This window comes from Macaca thibetana, chromosome 1, assembly GCF_024542745.1.
Source record: "Macaca thibetana thibetana isolate TM-01 chromosome 1, ASM2454274v1, whole genome shotgun sequence".
Taxonomy (NCBI): Eukaryota; Metazoa; Chordata; class Mammalia; order Primates; family Cercopithecidae; genus Macaca; species Macaca thibetana.
The window spans coordinates 117311550-117329789 of NC_065578.1; the positions used below are offsets into that span (position 1 = coordinate 117311550).

At 36.5% G+C, this 18240-nt stretch overlaps 1 protein-coding gene across 5 annotated transcripts in view; it reads right to left on the reverse strand.

Moving 5' to 3' along the window:
* SPAG17 (sperm associated antigen 17) overlaps window positions 1-18240 on the reverse strand; it is a 234437-nt gene that overhangs the window by 74598 nt on the left and 141599 nt on the right. For all 5 annotated transcript variants that reach the window (XM_050748555.1, XM_050748550.1, XM_050748562.1 and 2 more), the window contains 7 exons: window positions 17887-18126; window positions 16813-16924; window positions 15369-15521; window positions 9305-9418; window positions 6569-6744; window positions 3181-3298; window positions 157-335 (listed from right to left, as the gene is read on the reverse strand). In XM_050748555.1, the coding sequence (XP_050604512.1) occupies window positions 157-335; window positions 3181-3298; window positions 6569-6744; window positions 9305-9418; window positions 15369-15521; window positions 16813-16924; window positions 17887-18126 (1092 nt within the window). The remainder of the gene's footprint in view (window positions 1-156; window positions 336-3180; window positions 3299-6568; window positions 6745-9304; window positions 9419-15368; window positions 15522-16812; window positions 16925-17886; window positions 18127-18240) is intronic.

Here is an 18240-nt window from a genome sequence, read left to right on the forward strand (position 1 = left end):
AATTCTAAACTACATTATTTATCATTTGTCATTTTAAGGTGTCATTCCTTTTTCAAGTGAGTTGTTCCTTTTCCCTGCTATAGAACTGTTGCTTACCCATAACCTGTCTTTTACTTTGGAACAGGGAAGAATAACTTCTCTAACACATTCTTTTACCTGTGTGGATCCATCCAACATATATTTGACAACAGTGCCTTGACTGGTGATAACCCTTGAAGCCTCCTGCTCTGCGGGTGGCATCACCGTTTTATAGAACTCATAGTGCTTCACCCTCTGGGGGTAGCTCTGACGGACCATGATGTCCCAGGTGGGTTCCTCATCTATAACACATTGACCTAAAAAAAGAATAAAGCTTTCTTGTGAACTGGGCAATGCTGCAGGGCTAGATTTTATCTTCTTGCTTAATTATTTTCTTTCTCTTTTCTTTTCTTTGTTTTAAAAATAGAGACAAGGTCTCGCTTTGTCATCCAGGCTGGAGTGCAGTGGTGCAAATACAGCTCACTGCAGCCTCAAACTCCTGGATTCAAGCCTTCTGAGCAGCTGGGACTACAGGCTTGGACCATAGCACCCTGTTAAGTTTTTCTATTTTTTGTAGACACAGGGTCTCATTATGTTGGCTAGGCTGGTCTCAAACTCCTGGCCTCAAGCGATCCTCCCACCTCAGCCTTCCAAAGTGCTGTGATTACCAGTGTGAGACACCATGCCTGGTGCTTATTTTCTTTTGTCTGCATGTGGGTAATAGGGCAGTTTCCATATTATGACAGATGGCCTAGAATAGTGGTTCTTTGCTGACCTTGTTACATTTAAAGGTAGTAAATTAGGTCATCTACAACACCTGGTAGGTACCTTCTCCATGTGTAAGCCACTCTCTCTAATAAAATCTAGGACAAATTCGGGCAAAATTATGAACGAAGCAGAGTTTTGCTGAATTACGTGTTTCCTCTTCCTGCCCACTGGTGCTTATCTCTCACCTTTGACTAAACTTTCCACCCTGGATACACACGCTTCCCTGGTGGTGCCTGGTTGCCCATAGCCCCAGGGGAAGTCACCCCCTCAGGCTTGCCTTTCCTAAGTCATCTGTCATCTTTCAAAGTTAACGTTAACATAATCCCCTCATCTCTAAACAAATCCAGATTTATCTTAGCATTCTGCTGTTAGCTGGCAATCAAGGTTTCGGAAAAGCACTTAATAAGTTCCTTCAAAAGCAAGCACTATTATGGAGAAATTCTGGCATACTGTACCTAGTCAGGCTTTGCTAACTGAATAAATTCCTCTTAGTTTATAATATGGTTTATTGGGGCCAAAAAGCCTTAACACAAAGGAATTAACACATAATGATGGCATTTTAAGAACTGTGTATCAGCCTGATGGGAAAATCATGGCACCCCTTAAATCACGGAAGTACTAATAATAATGATAAACCAATAAACATTTATTGGGCTATTTCTTCTATATGTTAAATGCTTTATACATGTATCTTTTATTGAGTCTGCCTTCACAATCCTTTAAAATAGGCACTTTAATTTTCCAGAGTTTTCAGATGAAGAAATAGAGGCTTGGAGAGGTTATTAACTTAGAAAGCTATAACTTTGGAAGACACTTAGTAACCATCCAGCACTAAGGACACACAACCAGTAAGTAAGAGAAGTGAAATTTGAATCATTTTCTTATACTATAAAAGCAACCACCACTAACAGCCAAAAACAAAAAGTCACTCAGGAAAGGATTCAAGTCTAGGCTCTTTCCTCTTATCCCATGATAACTGTCTTTCCCTAATGTCCAAGGCTGACCCTGATGAAGATATTGCTACTTTGGTATTTATGTTGTTATGTTCAGACTTGAATTAGGATTTTCATAGTATATGGATGATTTTAAACAGATGAGTTATTATTAACTACATTGTCTACCCTAACATAAGGAGGAAAATATTAGGCTGGATAATGAAACTACTAGAAAAGACAGTTGAAAGGGGTATTAAGCTGGGGTTTGATAACAGTATCAAACAAGCAAACAAATATATCCTTGAATTTGAAAGCAACATCTCTTTGAGTACACTCATAGCTCTTCGACTGGAAGACACTCAGTGACCATTCAACACAGTGGGAAAACCTGGACCACTAGGGATTCTTGGGAATGGAGCAGGGTCCATGGGCTATTTTTAATAATTCAGAATGCCTAAGGAGAAGCAAAATTTAACTTCAACACTTAGTTTCTGCTTTTTTGGGGTGGGGAGGAGGCTGGCAAGTAAATAAAATATTAAATTATTTTTAAATAAGCATAGCCTTTTTCTTTGATAGATACACTTTTCAAATGTGATATACATAAGGGAATTATATGAAAAAGGATATTAAGTTGTGAAACTGTAAAGAATTGCTAATGTAATGTAGTATTATTCAGATGAGAAAACATGGCCCTGAGACCCTAAGTAACTTAAAAGGGCCACATCATTCATTGGCGTCAGGGTCAGCTTTAGAACTCAAGTCCCTGTTCAGTGCCTGCTTTGTTGCATCTCCTACTTCTACTGCAACAGTGAGTTTCTATTTAAATGATATTCAGATTCAGTTACAAATGCAGATGCCTCATCAGGTTAATTAAAGAAATCTTACTTGTACTTATTTACGTAGCTGAAGAAGTTAGGAGTCATGTACAGAACCAACAGAGATAATACACTATAAAATTATATATGGACACATGAAAAAGAAGACTTGGTTTTCTTAACCTAATTAATCTGCATCTATCTCTACGTATTTTGTGTCCAGTGTCATTTGTTTTGGTCAGACCAGTAACATGCTGCACCCATGACCCTCTGTAGAGTGAAGGACGTAGGAATATACACAAGTTTTTAAGAGCACTGGCTTTGTCCTCACTGGGCTGAGAATGGCATTTCAGCTCTGCCACTTGGGAGTTGAGTGACCTTAGGCAAGTAACTGAGCCTCCTGAAGCCTCAATTTCCTTATTTTGTAAAATGGAGTAGTTAGTATCTAGCTCATAATATTTGTATTTTTGACATGTATACTAAGTACTTAGTGCCTGGCCATAGTAAATGCTAAAAATGTGAAAAAGGTCTATTGCTCATTATCAACAAGACATATGTTTAACTGGTAAGAAAATACACAATTTCCTGTTTTCTACATGCCATTTTGTTCCCCGCTTCCCCACCCTACCCCATATAGCACTCACCTGTAGATTCTTGCCCAATGAAAGTCAACAGGAGCCCACTGGGGCAAGACACATTTAGGCTTTGGAAGATAGGAACATCGAAATTCTCTTGTAAAACAGGTTCTGGTTCTACTTCTTCCTGTAAATAATTCAGCATGTGAATAACTGGTTGTCATTTTCTAAATGAGTTATTATTTATTTTGACTAAGCAAGGATGTGCTGAGTGCTCAGGACCTGACTTGCACAGAGCTAGGTGGACCCTGCAAGGACACATGAGTCTCCGGTTTTGCAATTTATATTCTACTTGCAGACTGGCACACAGACAGGTGGGACAAATGGCAGTAACAATAGTCGGCACATCTTTTCACAGAAAATAGAGATATAGTGAAAGTTAATAAGAACAATTGGGAAAGGATTTGTGAAATAATTGGGGCTTGAAGGAGGCCTTGAAAGATGCCTCTGTTTGGATATGTAGGCATAAGAGCAGTGCTGGCATGTGAATGTTGGTGGCCCCCACCCAAACTCATATGTTGGATCCTAACACCTAATGTGACAGTATTAAAAGGTGGGGCCATTTAGAAAGTGATTAAGTCATGAGGGCTCCACCCTCATGAATGGGATTAGTGCTTTTAAAGAAGAGATTGATGGGAACACCTTTGCCTATTTCTCTTCTGCCATGTGATGACACACTGAAGGCACCATCTGTATGAGGAATAGCTGGGCATGGTAGTTTGTGGTTGCAATTTCAGCTACTCGAAAGACTGAGTTGGGAAGATCACCTAAGGCAAGGAGTTAGAGAACAGCCAGGGTAACATAGTGAGACCCAGTCTCCTTAAAAATTAAAAGAATTGGCCAGGCATGATGGTGCATGCCTGTGGTCCCAGCTACTTAAGATGCTGAGGTGGGATGACTGCTTGAGCCCAGGAGTTTGAGCCCACACTACCATACTCCAGTGTGAGTGACAGTACAAGAACCCCATCTAAAATAAAATAAAATAAAATAAAATAAAATAAAATAAGAGAAACAGGCCCTAACCAGACATCAAATCTGCTAATATCTTGATATTGGACTTCACAGCCTCTTTAACTCTGAGCAATAAATTTTGATTGTTTATAAATCATCCAGTCTATTTTTTTATAGCAGCCCAAAGTAATACAGAAAAAGTGTTTGAGAGACCAACATCTCCATCACTTTTTTTGGTATGTTCTTACAATTTGGATGCTAGAGATATTATGCTATTAAGGTATCTGTCCTTTGTTTTCTATTATGAGCACATATTGCTTTTGTAGCAAATGAAAGTAATAAAATAAAAATAAAAGACAATTATAAAGTTATTTATAAATTAATGAGGGTTTGGGTGTGTTTACTTTAAAATCCTAATTAATTTTATGTCAGTTATGCCTAAATCCCTTGTTTGGTTATATGTACTAAAGAATGAAATTTACTTATTAACTTTCAAACAATCCCTAATGATAATCATTTCAATTTTTCTAACTGGTTCTCTTTTGTTAACCACTAAAATCACTCCACTGGTACCCAATTGGTGGATATTTGTTTTTTTCTAACTAGTCATCTATTGTTGAACATTTAAGTTATTCTGCCTTTTCTTTGTCACTAACAGAGGAAAAATATATAAATAATTAGCTAAAAATAAATTAAAAATGCAAAGCAAAAATAAGAGAAAAATGCTTATGAAATTCTGTGAAATGAACAAAACTGCTCAAAGATGCAAACCTGCCATGGCAAATCTATCATCACACATAAAACCAGTTATCATCCTTCACCCTTCCATTATCATTTATTTAAAAAACATTGAGTGAACACATTAGTTTGCTAGCAAGATGCCTTTGGCCAAATTAATTTTAAAAGAATTACCTGGAGTTATTCTGTTTTAACACTTGAACATTTTTACTTAACAAGAGTCAAGTGGCCTGGCATGAGAAATTTTATCTAGTATAACTACGTAAATATGGTGCAGAGGCATTGTCGTATTTAAAACTCATAACTTTTAAAAGGCCAGAGTCTGAAACCCAGGTTCTTGGACTTTTAAACATATTTTCATCTTCCCGTAGTTGATTATTTTTTCACTGTATTTTTTTAGTAGTAAGTACCAATAGTCAAGACTTAACCAGTAGTTTTCTTGTTACCTGTGTTTTAAAACCCTCTTAAAAATTTTTTTTTTTTTAATTTTACTTTAAGTTCTGGGATACATGCGCAGAATGTACAGGTTTGTTACATAGGTATACATGTACCATGGTGGTTCGCTGCACCTATCAATCCGACATCTAGGTTTTAAGCCCCACATGCATTAGCTATTTGTCCTAATGCTCTCCCTCCCCTTACCCCTGACCCCTGACAGGCCCTGGTGTGTGATGTTCCCCTTCCTGCGTCCATGTGTTCTCACTGTACAACTCTCACTTATGAGGGAGAACATGCGGTGGTTTTCTGTTCCTGTGTTAGTTTCCTGAGAATGATGGCTTCCAGCTTCATCCATGTCCCTGCAGAGGACATGAACTCATTCTTTTTTATGGCTGCATAGTATTCCATGTGTATGTGTGCCACATTTTCTTTACTCAGTCTATCATTGATGGGCATTTGGGTTGGTACCAAGTCTTTGCTATTGTAAACAGTGCTGCAATAAACATACAAGTGTGTGTCTTTATAGTAGAATGATTTATAATCCTTTGGGTATATACTCAGTAATGGGATTGCTGAGTCAAACAGTATTTCTGGTTCTAGATTCTTGAGGAATTGCAACACTGTCTTCCACAATGGTTGAACTAATTTACACTTCCACCAACAGTGTAAAAGCAGAACCATCTTTTGATCTTTGTTCTGTTAGGAAAACGTTTAGAGTCAAAGTGTGTGTGTGTGTGTGTGTGTGCGTGTGTGTACTATGATGAAGGGCTAGGGGTAATAGGTGGACTTCTCTTTAATCAGAGGTGGGCTGTTAGTCTTGTTAGATTCTTAGCACATCAATATCTAAGACCAACTTGACCAAATGAAACTGTTTCCATTGTTTGGTTGAATATATTTTTCTTCCAATTGTTATTCATCTCACTGGAGCTAAACAAAGTATTAAAAATACGGGATGGCAGCAAATTGACCAACCAAAAGCAAAGAAAATCCAAGAAATAGAGTGGAAAAAAGGTTGAACTAAGTTTTTCCAAACTTAGAATGAATGACCTGAGACAACTTATGTATGACAATATGTCTCCTGGAGTGGTAACCCAACTTTTGTGTACAAATCCTTCTTGTCTATTCAAAGTTGAGACTACAAGGGACGTTAATGTATCTGCACAATAAAATGTATGCACTGTAATAACACTACTGACGTAATTCATGGTTTTAAAAAAGTTAACACTGAAGCAGAAACAGAGTTTGGGAATCTACAGCAAGGTTCGTTTACCTTTTTCTCTTCTTCTTTTGGGTGCTCTTCTTCTTTAAGAGATTCTTTGGGTTTTTCTTTGCCTTTTATTTTCCCTTTAGTTTTGCTTTGAGGAACGGTCACTATAACAGGAACCACTGTTGGAGTGAGTGCTGAAGGGATATTCAATATTGTTTCTAAATTAGGATCCTTATCTTCTAAAAACAGAAAAAGTAAAAATGAAGTTGATTCAACATTCAAATTTGATATCCTTGTGAAATAATATTTACAACTCAAAAATTCATACAAGTTGACAACAATTTTTACCTTGCTAAGTGGTGGTGCACATGACAACAGAAAGTATTCTGAGTAGTGGCACAGCATAAGAAAATGGGCAGATGTAAGAGACAGCATAGTTTATTCAAGGAACTGAAAGTCATAGAAATAATAGGGTAGGAAGGTATACTTCTCTATGGGAAAATGGATCAGGTCGGTTGTCATTCAGGGTTTGGGTAAACAATCATGTAAAACTCAAGTTGGGGCCTGATTAAGATTCTTAATTTTAGGTATATTCAGTAGGCGCCCTGAAAGGCAGTAAGAAGCAAGAATGATCTATTCCTCTTAGCAAGAGGAAGTAGTGTCCAAAGATTTGATTGGGTTTTTTTATATTTTTGCCTATTTCATAGCTGTATTGTCTACTTTTTATTTGTCCAAAAGGTTACTAAATTATGTTTAGCTGTGTATACCCAATTAAAGGGGGATAATTGGAATGGAAATCTGTTTAGCCATTAGCAGATAAAGTTCTTAAATATCAGTTATATATGAACCCTTAGAAAATGTGTGTGTGTATATATACATATATATATGTATGTATGTGTTTTTTTCAAAGACTTATACCTTCAACTTTTTTTTTTTTGGAGACGGAGTCCCGCTCTGTTGCCCAGGCTGGAGTGCAGTGGCGCGATCTTGGCTCACTGCAAGCTCCGCCTCCCGGGTTTACGCCATTCTCCTGCCTCAGCCTCCCGAGTAGCTGGGACTACAGGCGCCTGCCACCTTGCCCGGCTAGTTTTTTTGTATTTTTTAGTAGAGATGGGGTTTCACCGTGTTAGCCAGGATGGTCTTGATCTCCTGACATACTTTCAACTTTTTAAAAAAACATATAGGATGTAAAATATTACTTATCTACACAATAAACATTTTCAACTGCCATATTTATATCTTGAAATTAGGAACATCTGTTTAAAATTTATTACATATTAATTTAAGGACTAAATCAGGATTAAGAAAATCACTCAGGAATAGGAGCAACAGAATTGATAGTAGGTATAAATATCTTAATCTAAAATAATGATAACCTATATTAAGAAGAGGTAAGAATTTTTAGTGACTGTGTAGTGATAATGGATTTTAATACAAAATTTGTTAGGCATCAAATGACTTCTCCAGTTGCTGATTTAACAACAAATCAAAGACAAAGACAAAATTAAAACACAAAATCTCCAATAAAGCCAAAATACTAAGAAATCTAATGGACTCTCAAACTCAGTAGAGTACTAGGATATCTGGCACAAGGTAAGAAATAAACTTATAATTATCCATGAAAAATTTATCACTGCAAAAAAGAAACTATATAGAAAGACAGGTAATTGGATCACCATGATTGACACTAACATATAGCTTTAAGTTCAGGCAGCATTGAGTTTACCTTTGATTTTATAATACTTTAAAAAAATATGTTGTGGTTAGATCCCTCTAAAATGCATGGGAAGCCACAAATTTCCTAATTGGTTCTTGGTAAAGTGACATCCTATTTTGTGGTTTGTAAAGAAATAGTTCCAGTTGGATAATTTGTTTACTGAAAATGGGGTAGAAGGCTGGGTGCAGTGGTTCACGTTTGTAATCCCAGCACTTTGGGAGGCCAAGGTGGGAGCATCACTTGAGCACAGGAGTTTAAGACCAGCTTGGGAAACATAGTAAGACTTCATCTCTACCAAAAATAATTAGCCAGGTGTGGTGGTGTGTGCTATAGTCCCAATTACTCAGGAGTCTGAGGTGGGAGGAGTGCTTGAGCTCAGGAGTTTGAGGCTGCTGTGAGGCATGATTGTGCCACTGCACTCCAGCCAAGTGACAGAGCAAGATCCTGTCTGAAAGAAAGAAAGAAAGAAAGAAAGAAAGAAAGAAAGAAAGAAAGAAAGAAAGAAAGAGGTACAGAAAGCTTTCTGTACACTTAGTAGCTCCTTTAAGGCTAATGACCTGAAGCACACTGAACAGTTTTATAATTACAGGATTCACAAAGAAAACCAAGAGGATTCCTTGGCAATTTATGCTTTCTTTTACACCCAACTAAAAGGCTCATTTTTATGGAGTAGTTGACAAGGATAACTGGTATATATGTGTGTGCATATACATGTATACATACATGTATATATATCACACACATGTAATCTTATATGTATAAGTGATTATATAAAGGATTATATAAAATGTCAAAGCATTTCAAAGCATTTTTATTTTGTATGCATCTATGTATGAAAGATTTTATATATATATATACTTGTATACACACATATGTATGCACACATATATAGACACACACACACACACACACCCACACACACACACACACACACACCCCTCTTCTATTCCTATTATGCAGGAAAAACTATGAGGAACATTAAATCATAACATGTTATTGACAAGTGAGCAGACTGAGAATGGGCAGTTGCAGGGGCCCTTGGCAGTGGGGCGCACTTATCCTTTCTGTTGTGTTCATTTCACCTGGTGCCATTCCATTTGATCCATAGTAACTTATTGAGAGGCAGATTCCATTTTCTAAGGTGGCAGAAAAAGATCCAAACTTGCTGAAAGCTTTATTCTTTGCGTCTGATACTTCTAAAAGACAAAATCAAATCAAAAACGTTTTCATTTAATTCAAAATAAATATAACGAAGATTGTGGTCTACCACAATCAACTTAAAAACAATTGGTTTAGCTTGACCATGCACTCAGGGTTGTTAGAGGTAGGGTGGAATTACAAAGATAAGAACATGAAACTCTTGTTTTAAGGACTTTAGGTTACAACGAAGTGAGGAAATCAATGGGTTGATGGCATAGCCATAAGCAGATTATTCATCTGGCAGATCGTCCACATGGCTTTTAAAATTAAAACCATCAGTTCAGTTACAGTTTCCCCACATTTTAAAACATTTTCTTAAATTCCCACATTTAAACTTGTTTACATTTTAAAACATTTAAAAATTGTTTCAGTCAAACATAATTTTAAAACAAAATTGTTACCGCACATATTTTTTCTTTTCTCAGTTTTTAGGTTTAGGGGGTACATGTGCAGGTTTGTTACATGGGTAAATTGCATGTCACTGGGGTTTGGTGTACAAACAATTTCATCACCCAGTTAGTGAGCATAGTGCCTGATAGGTAGTTTTTCAATCCTTACCCTCCTCCCAACCTCCCCTCTTAAATAGGCCCCACTGTCTATCATTCCCATCTTTATGCCCATGTGTACTCAGTGTTTAGATTCCACTTATTAGTGAGAAAATGCAGCATTTGGTTTTCTGTTCTTGTGTTAAATTGCTTAGGATAATGGTCTCCACTGCATCCATGTGCTGCAAAGGATATGTTTTAGTTTTTCGTGGCTACATAATACTCCATAGTATGTATGTACCACATTTTCTTTATCCAGTCCACCACTAATGAGCATCTAGGTTGATTCCATTTCTTTTCTATCATGAATAGGAAACACACATCTGAAGGTGTATGTAAAGAATTTGTTAATTTTCTGACCTGTTGTTTTATTTTCAGTTCACCATTTCCTCCATTATCAGATAATAAAGATGGGGCAATATTGATTTAAAATAATGTAACTCATGCAAAGATAATTTTTAGACTGGGAAATTCAAATGAACCATGGAACAAAAGGTAATGCTTTAAGAGAATGAAAAGAGAAGCCACAGAGTTGGAGAAAATATCTGCAAAAGACATATCTGTTAAAGGATTATTACTCAAAATGTATGAAGAATTCTTAAAGCTCAATAACAGAAAATAAAAACCTGATTAAAAAACGGGAAAGAAACTTTGACACTTCACCAAAGAAGATATACAAATGGCAAATAAGCATATGAAAAGATGCTCAATATTATTTGTTATCTGGAAAATGCAGATTAAAACAACAAGATACCACTAGACACCTTATAGAACGGAGAAAATCCAAAACAACAAATAATGGTGAGGATATACAGCAACAAGAACTTTCATTCATTGCTGGTAGGAATGCATAATGGTACAGCCAATTTGGAAGACAGTTTGGTGGATTCTTCCAGCATGAACATACTCTTACCCTATAATCCAAAAGTCACACTACTTGGTGTTTACCCAAGGGAGTTGAAAACTTATGTCCACACACAAACCTGTACACGAATGTTTGTAGCACCTTTATTCACAATTGCCAAAAGCTGGAGGCAACCAAGATGTCCTTCAGTAGGTGAGTGGGAAAATAAAATTGTGGTACATCTAGACAATGTCATATTATTAATTTTCAAAAGAAATAAACTATCAAGCCATGAAAAGACATGCAGGAAACTTAAATGCATATTACTAAATGAAAAAATTCAATCTGAAAAGGCTACATAGTGTATAATTCCAACTACACGATATTATGGAGAAAGCAGAACTATGGACACAGTAAAAAGATCAGTGATTATCAGGGGTTAGGAAGGAGGGAGAGATGAATAGACAGAGCACAGATTTTTAGGGCAGTGAAACTTCTCTGTATGATACTATAATGGTAGACACATGGCCATTATACATTTGTTCAAACCCTTAGAATGCACAACACCAAGGGTAATGTAAACTATAGACTCTGGGTGATAATGTTATGTTAAGGTAGGTTCATCGACTGTAACAAATGTACCACTCTGGGTGAGGAATGTTGATAGTGGCGGAGGCTGTGCATGTGTACGGGAAGAGGATGCTGAGAAATCTCTGTAACTTCTGTTCAATTTTGTCATGAACCTAAAACTACTATAAAAAATAAAGTCTGGTAAAGTAAAAAGATAATGCTTAATATCCAGTAGGGTTCAGTTCACGAAAATTGGCATCTTCATGCACTATTAATAAGAGAGTGTATTGGTAGAACCTTGAGAAGAAGAACGGGCAATAAGCCATTTAATGGAGTGGAGTGGACAGAGACAAGAGTATTAGAAGAAAGAAACCACTAAACAAACAGAACACATGCTCAGCGAAATATAAATTATAGAAAAGTTAGCTAAATGCTTGAATCTTTTAAAGTACATAAGGATATTTTGAAAAGCACTTTCTAGAATTTAAAAATATACTTTCCTAACCAAACCATTCATAATCAGTAGATGACTTGAAGGGAGAATGGTTACTTTTGAGATTCAAATGAGTTTCTTCGAAACTCAAGTGAAAAAATTATTTCAAAACAAAGCAGGCTAGGCACGGTGGCTCACACCTGTGATTCTGGCATTTTGGAAGGCTGAGGCGGGAGGATTGCTTGAACCCAGGAGTTTGAGACAGGCCTGAGTAACATGGTGAAACCCATCTCTACAAAAAGTACAAAAGTTAGCCAGTCATGACGTGCCTTTAGTCCCAGCTACTTGGGAGGCAGAGGTGGGAGGATCCCTAGAGTCCAGGAGTTTGAGGCTGCAGTGAGCTATGATTGGGCCACTGCACTCTAGCCTCAGCAACAAAGTGAGACCCTGTCTATAAAACAAACAAAACGAAACTCAGAGCAAACATTTAAAGAGATAATATGTTTATATGAAAAACAACATGAAAAGGGCCTTTTTCTGAAAAGGGCCCGATAGTGATTGTTTTAGATTTTATAGGCCAGGTATATGGTGTTTATGACATTTTCTTCTTTGCTTTTGTTTCTTCAACTATTCTTTACAAATGCAAAAACAATTCTTAGTTCATGGGCCATACAAAAGACATAAAAGATTTGGAGGATAAACATATGCAAAGTGTGGCTTTTACAGAAGGAAAAAAGGAACAAATGAAGAAGAACAAAAATTAAATTAACAACCAAATTAAAATTTCCTGACCTAAAGCTGGAGCTTGAGTCTTAGATTACAAGGGCTCATCAACTTCTAATGTGAAAATTACAAGATGATGCAATAGCAACTATGAATCATAAAAAGAAAAGGATGACAACCCAAGGATCCTGTATCCAGCCAAGACGTCCTTCCAGATATCCAGAGACGCATAAACATTGAGAGGGCATACTATCGTGTGCCTCATGTGAAGAGAAAACTTGATAAAACTAAACAAAAATAAATAAACCAGGACAGAAATGGAAAAGAAGAAAGCAAGCAGTGGTGGGCAATGACCATTCCTCTCTGCATCCTCATCTGTCTCCCTGTCTGTTGATCTGTTGTAGATCCATCTAGATCAGGGATTAGCAAACCTTTTCTGAAAAGGGCCTGGTAGTAAATGTTTTAGGTTTTATAGGCCAGGTATATGGTGTTTACGACATTTTCTTCTTTGCTTTTGTTTTATGAACTATTCTTTACAAATGCAAAAACAATTCTTAGTTCATGGACCAAACAAAAACAGATTGTGGGGCAAATTTAGGTCAAAGTGTGCAGACTCCAGGGATAATTAAAGCTGAAATGAAAATGGAAGGTTTAATATTAGGGCTAAAAATGGGACATTAGCCAATAATTTAAAAAATAAAATAATTAAATTATTATACATATGAATATATAAATGTTTATATAAAAATAATATATACATACATGAATATATATACATACATGAACAACTATACAATATAAACATATTGGTAAATTGTTTACCAATTTATAGAAGAGTTAGCTAAATGCTTGAATTTTTTAAAGTACATAAGGATATTTTAAAAAGCACTTTCTAGAATTTAAAAATATACTTTCCCAACAAACCATTCATAATCAGTAGATGACTTGAAGGAAAGAATGGTCACTTTTGAGATTCAAATGAGTTTCTTAGCAACTCAAGTGAAAAAATTATTTCAAAACAAAGCAGGCTAGGCATGGTGGTTCACACCTGTGATTCTGGCATTTTGGAAGGCTGAGGCGGGAGGATTCGTAAATTGTTTACCAATATGTTTATATTGGTAAATTTATATACATATCTTCATGTAAATAAACATACATATCTTCATGTATGTTTATATTGTACACTTATTCATGTATGTATATATATTTATGTATCCAGCCAAGATGTCCTATTCATATAATTCTATGTAAACATACATGAAACTATGTATGTTTACATAGAATTTTATAAATATAACTAAATATATTGATTTATTTTGGTGGAAATCACCTAAGTATGCAAAACATGGAAATAAGTAAACTATAATTATATACCGATAAAAAATTAAATCATCAAAAAAATATTGCTTTCAAATAATATTTAATGAATATGAAAATGCTCATGAGGATAAAGTAAGAAAGAAATACATTATTAGCAGAGGTCATCACTGCGGTGGCAGAATTATAGGCAATGGTTATCTTCTTTAAGTATTTCCATATTTCTCAATTTTTAATAATCCATATATCTTTGTATCAGGTAAAACAAAGAAGTCATTTAAAATTTTCTGTGCTAAGTTTTTGGGAACATTCACACCTATCAAACATCGTGTTCTTTCTCTAGCAAAGGGCTCAGAGGAAAAAAAACATTGTGTTCTTACCTTGGGTTTAGAAAATGTCACTAAACTCATATGTGAAATTTAGTTATTGGTCATATCACTAATTTTCTTTTCCTTCCTTCCTTCCTTCCTTCCTTCCTTCCTTCCTTCCTTCCTTCCTTCCTTCCTTCCTTCCTTCCTTCCTTCCTTCCTTCCTTCCTTCCTTCCTTCTTCCTTTCTTTTTTTTTCAGCATCTCTCTCCATTATCCAGGCTGGAGTGCAGTGGTGCGATCTTAGCTCTGCAACCTCTGCCTCCAGGGTTCAAGTGATTTTCATGCCTCAGCCTCCTGAGTGGCTCACCACCACGCCTGACTAATTTTTGTATTTTTTGTAGAGACAGGGTTTTGTCATGTTGGTCAGGCTGGTCTCGAACTCCTGAGCTCAAGGGATAAGCCCGCCTCAGCCTCATTACAGGCATGAGCCACTGCGCCCTGCCCTTATATCACTAATTTGAGTTGAATACATTTAGTAACTCATTTTTTTTTGCAGGTATAATCAACACTATACTGGGCAAGAAAGAAGCAATTAATTTATCTTAATGATGTTTCCTGGTACAATGGTGTTATGAAGTTTCATGGTGTTTTATCAATGGACATCCATTTGCAGCTCTCATTTCCAAACAGGTAATGACTCTCATGGTCAAATGTATGGTTTTTCCTTGTCTTTACAACCTAATATATTTGGTGCTACAGAGCATTAAGTGATAGAGCATAGGAAGAAACCTCATCATTGCAGTGCCTATTGGAAAGAAGCTGAAACTATGGAATCACTGCGAAAGGACCTGCATCTTCGAGAATTCAGTTGGTACAAGTGCATAAACCAAAATTAAGGGCAGAATAGACATGACAAACTCAATGATTGCTCCATAAAGATGACCAGTCTGGGTAGACTCTGTATCAAACAACTGGAATCAAAAGCTCGGTGCCCAGAGGAACAAAAGCCAAATAAGCAGCCCACTACGATGTACTATGTGTATAATAACATATTATAATACAGAATGTCAAAATACCTCAGTTACCATGTGGAAAAATTCCATGTGCTAAGGGCAAGAGGTCCATATGTATTTGTGTCAGGTAGATGCTTTCAGCGCATTGCTTAAGCATTAACCTCCACTGGCACAAAGATGCAGCTGCTTACCTGTTTCAAGATTTTGTTCCTCATCTTCTTCTTCTTCCTCTTCTAAATAATAGTCCCCTTTCTCTTCCTTTTTCACAATTTCCTTAGGGTCATTTAAATGAATTATAAAATTGTGCTTGTCCTTTATCACTCTCACTTTGATAAAAGTTGGGCCTGAGGAGGAACCATAGAATAGAAGATGGGCGATTAGGATGCCACATTAAGCTCCTCAACAAGATGGTTACACAATGCTCCACAGAAACCAACACAGGAACAGAAAACTAAACACTACATGTTCTCACTTAGGAATGGCAGCTAAACATTGAGAACACATGAACACAAAGAAGGGAACAATAGACACCAGGGCTATTTGAGGGTGAGGGGAGGGTGGGGACCAAAAACTACCTGCCAAGTACTCTGTTTATTACCTAGGTGATGAAATAATATGCAGACCAAACCTCTGCAATATGTAATTTACCTATAGAATCAACCTGAATATGTATCCCTGAAACAAAAATAAAAAGGCAGCATAGAATATAAACCAGGGAGGGGAAATGCCTAGAGATGTCAACACCTCTATAAGACAAAGCCTAAGGAAATAAAGTAATGGTGGAATTCCAGGCATAAATGGCAGGGAGACCAAGGAGGTATTTGCAGGCCTTTTAGTCACATTTCAAACCCAATTTCAGAAGAGAAAATGAACTGGCTGAGGCAATGTATGCCTATAATCAATATTATGATTCATCAAATGATATAATTAATGTGAAATGGTTTTGCGACTTCTAAAAATTATGTGTTAGTTTTGGTAGCTATTATTATTATTGTGGTAGTTAATAAAAATTTTTCCAACAACGCTTTCTCTTTTTTAGTGTTCAGACCCATTTTTTTTTGTTTAAAAAAAAATTGGCTATCTCCTCTCAATTTGGATTGAGCTATCAACCCTCAAAACTGACAGAACTAGGAGAAAATACTGAATTCACTATCAATCACCTGAAACTTATATGCATTGTACGCTTATGCAAATCTTAGTAAGAGCTACAATAGGTGGATGTTGGGAGCAGGTTCCAAGCTCTGTGCTCAAAAGCCACACCAGAAAAATGCAATAAACTCACAGAATGTGCTTGGTTTCTGGGATAACAAGGTGTGCTGTAATGAAAATTATTACTTAATTGCTTATTGCAGTTACTATTACTTTTTACCAATTGTATGGAAGTATTTTAATATTTTAACAACTAGAATGGTCATATTAGCATGTATCAGTTAAACTCTTGACTGACCTATGCCTTGTAGAGTCAATTACAATAGAAGAAAGTGTGAAGTCTGAAAATGCTGACTGTGGCACCTAAATGTATTGTAGGGGACAGAATAACACTCTCGCCTATCAAACTCAGGAGTAGAGGGCCCCTGGTTATCTGAAATGCATTATTATCTTTCCAGTCATTAACCGGTTGCTTTCAAAATGTACCTTTTTCAAACATTGTCTTTTCCACTTCAATCTGCCCACCATCAGAAGGATACAGGTAGTAATTTGACCCCGAGATTTGAGTAGGTATATTTCCCATATTGTATCCGTGAAACTAGAAGAGAAAATATCATGCTTTGAATGTGAAGCTTCAATAGACAAAAATCAACTTATCAGTGTTAGCCAACTAAAGTTGCCAGAAGCTTAATTTCGCTAAGTATGTCTGTCACTTTGCAGACTCAGAGGCCAGTGTTCATATTATTTTTAGAAACATCTATGGTGTTATAACAGGCAGAATTAAAGATATTATGTTAAACTCTGTTCATCGGTACATTCTCATAACCTAGTGAAAATTGAATTATCATACTATTGTCAAGGCAGTTCAAGAAGAAATCAAGTTCTCATTCACTGGTTGTTAATTTTCTGTTTAAAGTGAACTGATGCTGGGGAGAGTGGACACTCCACTTAAGGAGGTCATATGTAGAAGATATTTTTTACTGAGTGTTGCTAACAGAGGTCCAGGGGATTTAATGCATGCTAAAACTTGAGAACAACTGGTTTAGAGGAGTAGCTACAAAGCACAGGGGCTGTTAGATTTCTTTCCATTTTTTTTTTTTTCCCATTAGGTTTTCCTCATAACAGCTAGCTGAGAGAGAATTGGCAAAGGGAAGCTTTCACAAAAGCATACAAGCCAGAAACATGATTGCCCACAAAGAGACAACAAAATGTAGTCAGCAAGTGTCATCGTCTGAGACAGAAAAAGCCAACTTTTCTGTTCACTTATTTACATATATCTATAAGAGTACTTCTGTGTCAAATTTCTACCTTTACTGACCTTAGCTAGGTTCGTGGCACTCAAATGAAAAGTGACCTGAGGCTGTTTTCATCTTGATGATTGACTAGAAACAAGGTTCTAGACATCAGGGGTGGAATACAGGTTTGAGCTCACTGATACCAGAAGAAACCCTAGGCCTACTGTGGTGGCAGTAAAAACGAAAGAATCTTACAATAGCTGTATTTTCCCAAAACAAATAGGAATAGCCCAAAGAGACTAAGTTTTACAGAATTGGAGCGTACTGAGTAAGTTATCTCAGGTTCTGGTTGGTGGGGGGACTCTTCTATTACTTCTTGGACCTTGATTGGTTCTTCTTTAGATTTCTCCTTGTGAGGTGGTTTTTTCTTCAAAGACCTACTATCTTCTTTCTCTACATTATCCTTGCCTTTCTTTTTACCAGCTTCTTTGCTCTTCTTCTCTGCTTTCTTTTCTTCCCTTAAGCGCTCCTCTTCTGCTAATCGATCTTGCTCTTCTTTCCATGCCTGTAAACACATTTAAGAAATTTAAACTTAACAAGATTTTGAAATGCTTAAACATAGGTCCCATTCAGGTTCATTTTGGAGAATATTTAACATGATTTTTGTTAGTGTATCTCT